This window comes from Piliocolobus tephrosceles, chromosome 15 (assembly GCF_002776525.5).
Source record: "Piliocolobus tephrosceles isolate RC106 chromosome 15, ASM277652v3, whole genome shotgun sequence".
Taxonomy (NCBI): domain Eukaryota; kingdom Metazoa; phylum Chordata; class Mammalia; order Primates; family Cercopithecidae; genus Piliocolobus; species Piliocolobus tephrosceles.
Genome location: NC_045448.1, coordinates 75,265,421 through 75,271,420, shown reverse-complemented (window position 1 = coordinate 75,271,420; position 6,000 = coordinate 75,265,421). Strand labels below are relative to the sequence as shown.

General features: G+C 41.3%; 1 protein-coding gene across 2 annotated transcripts in view; it reads right to left on the bottom strand.

Moving 5' to 3' along the window:
• SEMA4F (ssemaphorin 4F) overlaps positions 1–6,000 on the bottom strand; it is a 28,175-nt gene that overhangs the window by 17,718 nt on the left and 4,457 nt on the right. For both annotated transcript variants that reach the window (XM_023188024.2, XM_023188025.2), the window contains one exon: positions 1,895–1,988. In XM_023188024.2, the coding sequence (XP_023043792.1) occupies positions 1,895–1,988 (94 nt within the window). The remainder of the gene's footprint in view (positions 1–1,894; positions 1,989–6,000) is intronic.

Below are 6,000 nucleotides of genomic sequence, written 5' to 3'. Positions count from 1 at the left end.
AAAATAAAAAATAAAAAAATAAAAACAAGGTGCCATTTTTAGTCTCAAAATAGCAAAGATTTTTTAAAATGAGAACAACACATTTTGGTGAAATGTATGTGGAAAAAAAAGCCGCTCTCATTCACTGCTGATTTAGGGTGTAAATTGGTATACTCTTTCTAGAAACTCAATTAGCAACAGATAATGAGCCATTAAGTGTTCACACCCTTTGAAACAGTAAACCATTTCTAGGAATCTTAAGAGGCCAACCTAAAATGAGAGCAAAAATGCATGCACAAAGATGTTCATTATAGCAATATGGGTAACAGCAAAATCTTTGAACTAATTAAATTTATATAAATAATATGGAATTGTTTAATTTGTAGTATGTTAGCAGAATGAGTAACATGTCATTAAACATTATCTTTATAATGAATTTTTAAATTACATAGAAATGCCTATGATCTAAAGTTACATGAAGAATTCAAAATTACATCCATGTAGCATGACATTTAAAAGTTTTATAATGTGCACATGTTCATAAAATTTCTATTAACCTGCTTGTTTTACACCATCACAAGAAAATGGCTTTTCGCTGAATTTGGAGGGTGTATGTTGGGTGGTCTGACCTAAAATTCAGGCTATGTGGCACAAAAACCGTTTGCTGTGTGGCTGCTAACAAATTAGTCATTCTCCAGGAGAGGTTTAGGTTTGTGATAGAACCATTTCACACTTGAGCAATCATACACAGCTTGTTCAAAAAAAGTACTAGCAGGAATTTATTTAATAGTCATTACTGACTCCCCTGAGCAACAAAAGACTGGCCAGCAAATGTATGTGCATGAATGTACATGGCTGTGCACACACATTAATATCCATCTAGGATATGATAGGGTTTGGATGTTTTGTCTCCTCCAAAACTCATGTTGACATGTGACCTCCAGTGTTGGAGGTGGACCTTGTGTGAGGTGTTTGGGTCATGCAAGCAGATGTTTCATGAATGGCTTGGTGCTGTCCTAGCAGTAATGAGTGAGTTCTCACTCTGAGTTCACAAAAGATCTGGCTGTTTAAAAAAGCACCTCCTCCCTCTCTCTCTTGCCCCCTCTCTCACTATGTGACACACTGGCTCCCCTTCACCCTCTGCCATGATTGAATGCTTCTTAAGGCCCTCGCCAGAGGCAGATACTAGCACTATGCTTCATGTCCAGCATCCAGAACCATAAGCCAAATAAACTTTTCTTTATAAATTACCCGGTCTCAGGTATTTCTTTATAGCAACACAAATGAACTAATACAGGATATTAGGAAATATCCTAAAATATTAGCAATAATTTTCTAAATAGAGATATTTTAGAATTGCACTAATATGGTACCACTAGACACATAGGGCTATTTACATAAAATTAAGTACAATTTAAAATTCCTTCCTTCAGTCACGCTAGTCACATTTCAAGGGCTCTATAGCCACAATAGCTAGTGGCTACTGTATTGGACAGTGCAGATCTAGAACATTTCCATCGTTACATAAAGTTCTTTTGGACAGTGCTGTTCTAAAAGTTTTTTTCATGTTCTTCTTTATACTTTTTCCAAATTTATTACAATATGCATTGTAGTATATTCCACTTATTAACAGGGGAAAAAAACACTATGAGGAAAGAAAATAAGGTTAAGAGAGGAAACATTACACTAGAGGTGCAGAGGACACATTCTGTAGAGAGAATCCTGGGGATATCATACTAGGTGGGGAAAAGCAGGTGGTCACACAGGCACTCAGGGAAGAACAGGAAAGGCTAAAAAGAGACATGGGAATAATAGACATTCCAAGGTAAGAAAGAACACAGAAATTCTAACAGCAGGGGTGGGGAAGGAGGCAATTAGAGCAAGAAGTTACAGGTTCTTGTCTCTCCCCACTCACCAGCCATTACAGCTGCTGACCGCTGAGCTGGCTCAAAAGGACATTTCCCTCGGCCACTCTCAAGTCTTTCAACCTGCTGGAAACTGGACACGTCCTATAGACCAGAAGGGGGCAATTGGTTTAGGGGTCACAGGGCAGGTTCATGGTGAGAATTACAAAGATGGTCAGATGAAGGAAAAGGTCAATTCCCATTCCTCTCCCCTTCCACTCCCCACCCCCAACTACCATCCCCATATATCCAGTCAGCTATTCCTGATGTCCCCATCTACTCCTGCATTTCTCATATCTGCTATCCTTTGTTCATCAGTTTATTCCTCTTCCCTCAATTCCCCCAGTAGCCAACACCCACATGCCCTGATGAAGAAATTCCTAGGACAGCCCAAGAAGCACTTAAGAGGCTGAAGGTAGGTCTTTCCTCTGAAACACTAGTGAACTGCAGGGTTTGTAACTGGTTGGAGAATATGCTACATGACAAGAAGGATCAGGAAGAAAGCAGGCCTCTTGAGGACTGGAAACCTTAGAAAGGACAAAGAAAAGTACAGGCCGATAAAGGACTATCTGAAACACAGAGGCCTAGAGAGACAAGGGCCATCCTCCTCCTATTCCCCACCCCAAGTATGAAAGAGCTGCATCATACGACCAAGGGCAGAGGATGGGGGAACCTGCAAAGTCGGTAAAGAATGACCTGAAGCTCAGGTGAGAATGTGAGAGTTTGGTAGGTAAGTACCTTCCTCACCCAGGGACTCCAGAGGGACTGACCCTGGCAAGGAACAAGAGGTGTAAGAACTTCATCAGGGCCAGCCAGAAGTTACCTTAGTCTAGTATTTGGCACTAAGAGAGGCTTCAAGATAACATCTGAAAACAAGGATGATCTCAACCTAGGACGGAGAGGGAAGTTAACAGTGGCTGGTTGGGAGTCAAAGTTATGGCATGGAAATGCCGGGTATTGTATCTTTAGTTCACAAACTGGGGTGAGCATATGGTGTTATTGGAGCCTAATTACTTCCATGGTAGCTGTTGCAGAAATATCAATATATATCCCCTGAACATAAGTGTACTATTAGCCCACTCCAATTGCTCATCTCTTGGTTCTGTTTTACTGAGAGTCTTTAAGAAGGCCTGTTAAAACTTTGGAAGTCCCCAAAAAGGGAATGCTGGGTCAGAAGAGTCTGCTGGAATGGAGGGCTCCACAGAGGCACAGTACTCCAGCTGTGTGACAGTGGGAGCATCCTTACCTGAGGAGAAAGATGGATTTGGTGAGAGATTAACAAAATGGCTAGGCACTCTAGAGATGTGGCATGTACCTGCTGCTGCTTCCCTTCTTACCTCTCACCTAAACCATGGCAGTAAACTCCTTTCTCCACATCATCTGGCCACCCCCACCAACCAAGTTATTCTAATAGCCACCCAAGATTAATCTTCTGAAGTATTGGTCACTGACTTAATAATAAATTTTTGTGCAAGAGAATGAGAAAATAGCCCAGCATTGCCTGGAGTACAACCTCATTAGCCAAACCTACTTATTTTCAACTACTTCTCAAAATGACCTTTGTTCTATCCAAACCAGATCACCTGTTATTCCTGGAAAATAAATTATGTTTTCTATACCTAAAACTACTGTCTTACATTTCTCCAAGGACAAAAGGGATAAACTTTTTCTCAGTTCTCATTCTCTTTAATCTTTATGTGCCATTGGATACTTTTGATTCACGCCCTTCCTTGAAATATTCTATTCCTTGACTCTCCTGAAACTCTACCCTTCTGGAATCCCTCCTATCTGTTATTTCTTTATTTCCTTCTTCTTCTTTCTAGCTCCTACATGTGTATCCTAAGAATTTATCCATAGTCGCTTTCACATATGCTTCAAAGATCTCATTCATTCTTTCCAGCCAGATATTCTGTGCAAATCATTCCCCAAACTCTCCAAATCTGGTATCTTCCAAACTCTAGCCCATATTTTTATTTGACTGCTGGACTTCCTCACAGAGATTTCCTAGCTGCCCCTTAAAACTCAACATGTTGAAACTAATTCTCTTTTAGTTTTCCCCAGTGGCATCATCATGTCATCCAGGTTTCCAACCTTTGAGGAAGTGAGCCTCCTATTAACTAGATAGGTTATGATTATTGCATGGTCTAAATGACACTTAACTCGGGTCTGAAAGAGACATGACCACTCTACTTCATTCTCTATCTGAATGTTGAGATTCTTCATTGTATTGTCATTGTGTCAGTCAGCAGCATAGTCTTTCAAAATCAGCTGTGGTAAAGCAAAGTCCCTGAAGCTGAAGGCCGGAGCTGGACAGGAAGGCTCTCTCTGAGCTATGGGTTGGAACTGGTCCTTTGGTCTTGGCCAAGAGGAGTTCAAGGCATAGAAAGGACCTTTCCCAGGCGGCTAAGAAAAAAAGGAAAGAAAAGAAAGATGGTTCCTAGTACATGAAACACATCAAATGCCACAAGAAATTGAAGACAGATAAGGTCTTCTGGGCTGCAGGCTAGACTAAGGGACAGGATAGTGGAACAGAGCCAGAGACAAACACAGGTTTAAATTTTGATTCTGCCTCTGCTAGCTATACAATCTTAGACACAATACTTAATTTCTCTGAACTTCAGTTTCCTTACTTGTAAAATGGAAATAATACCTAAATATCATGATGTGGTGATAAGAATTAAATTTAATCCTTAATGTAAAGTACCTAATACCAAGTCTTCATCAAAGCAGACACTCAATTGAATGGTTGTCGTTGTTGTTGTTTGCTGTTGTTGTTGTTGTTAGAAGTCTAACATTTTTCTCTGTTAACTGCTGGAGGTCCCTCAACAAAACAAACTACGATATTTTCCTCCAGTGTTCAATGAGCTACCACTGAAGGACAGCATTCCACATTGTGGGAGCCCTTAGATACAATGCTTGAACTTCCTTTTTGTAAGAACCTTCATTTCTCCACAATCAACTTTGAGCAAGTTGCTGAGTCTGGAACAAAGCTCTCAGATAATTGTTTATATACAGTCTCAAAGTCATCAGTCATCCTGAGAGGTTCAGCTGTGAGGATCAAGGAAGAACTTGGTCAAGCAGACTGGGGCTGCTGGGTAGCAGGATAAGACAGGTTAAGGCAGAAGAGAACTTTCAAAACGTCTACAGAGCAGACAGGATGTATATCAAAGGGTTACCAGAGCTGACCTTTTGGGGCTAGTCTCTATATTCTCCTTCAGACAAGCCTTGACCAAAGGATGGGCCCTCATTTTATAAGCCTGCTAGACAGGAGGGTTCAGGGAAAGAGCTGAATTTGTGGGACTTCAGGACATAGACCCCTGGCTTCACTCTTCATTGCTGATGTTCCTCGAGAAGAGATAGGCATCCAAGTCACACCAATCCTGACAGATATGTCCAGAAAGAACATTTTCTGTCTAGATACCTTATATAACAACACTAGAGTCCCACCTCAGAGAAACAAGGAAGAATTAAAGGCCCTAGGAGACTAACTTGGAACAATCACACTGTCTATAAGCCATGGCTCTGGCATTCATACCTATGGGATCCCCGAGCCTGGCAGAACGGAAAAGGACAAATATGGCAATGGCAGTACCACTGCTACCTTATAAACTTAAGGAAAACTGTAGGGAAATCAGACCTCAATGTTACCTGAGGGAATACAGAGATTTTCAACACCACCCTGAACTGGGAACCTTTCCAAAATGAGGGAGCTATCCAGATGCTGGTAGGGAGCCTGTATCACTTGCATTATGAAAAGGACTCAACATAAGTCCAACCCACCCCAAGGCAGCCCAGGGGGACTAACTGGAGCAATCATGCATATGATTATGATTAGCATCCTAAGCCAGAGATATGAGGGTGGTATGCAACAAAGAGAGGTTTAGAGATACACACTGACTCGATCCACGTGGCAAGGATTACTGAGGACTGCAGAAGAGTCAAGACAAGATCTACAGTTAAGGATTAGGTCAAAAAAGGGAGCTGTTATACTCCCTCCTATGGCTCTACAGAGCAGAAAGGGAAGCTACTGGATATAAAGGATATGTGAGGCTTCTGACTCACCCCAGGGGCTTGTCACAAATGTGAGTTGCCAAAAGACCAGTGCTGACTACTGTGT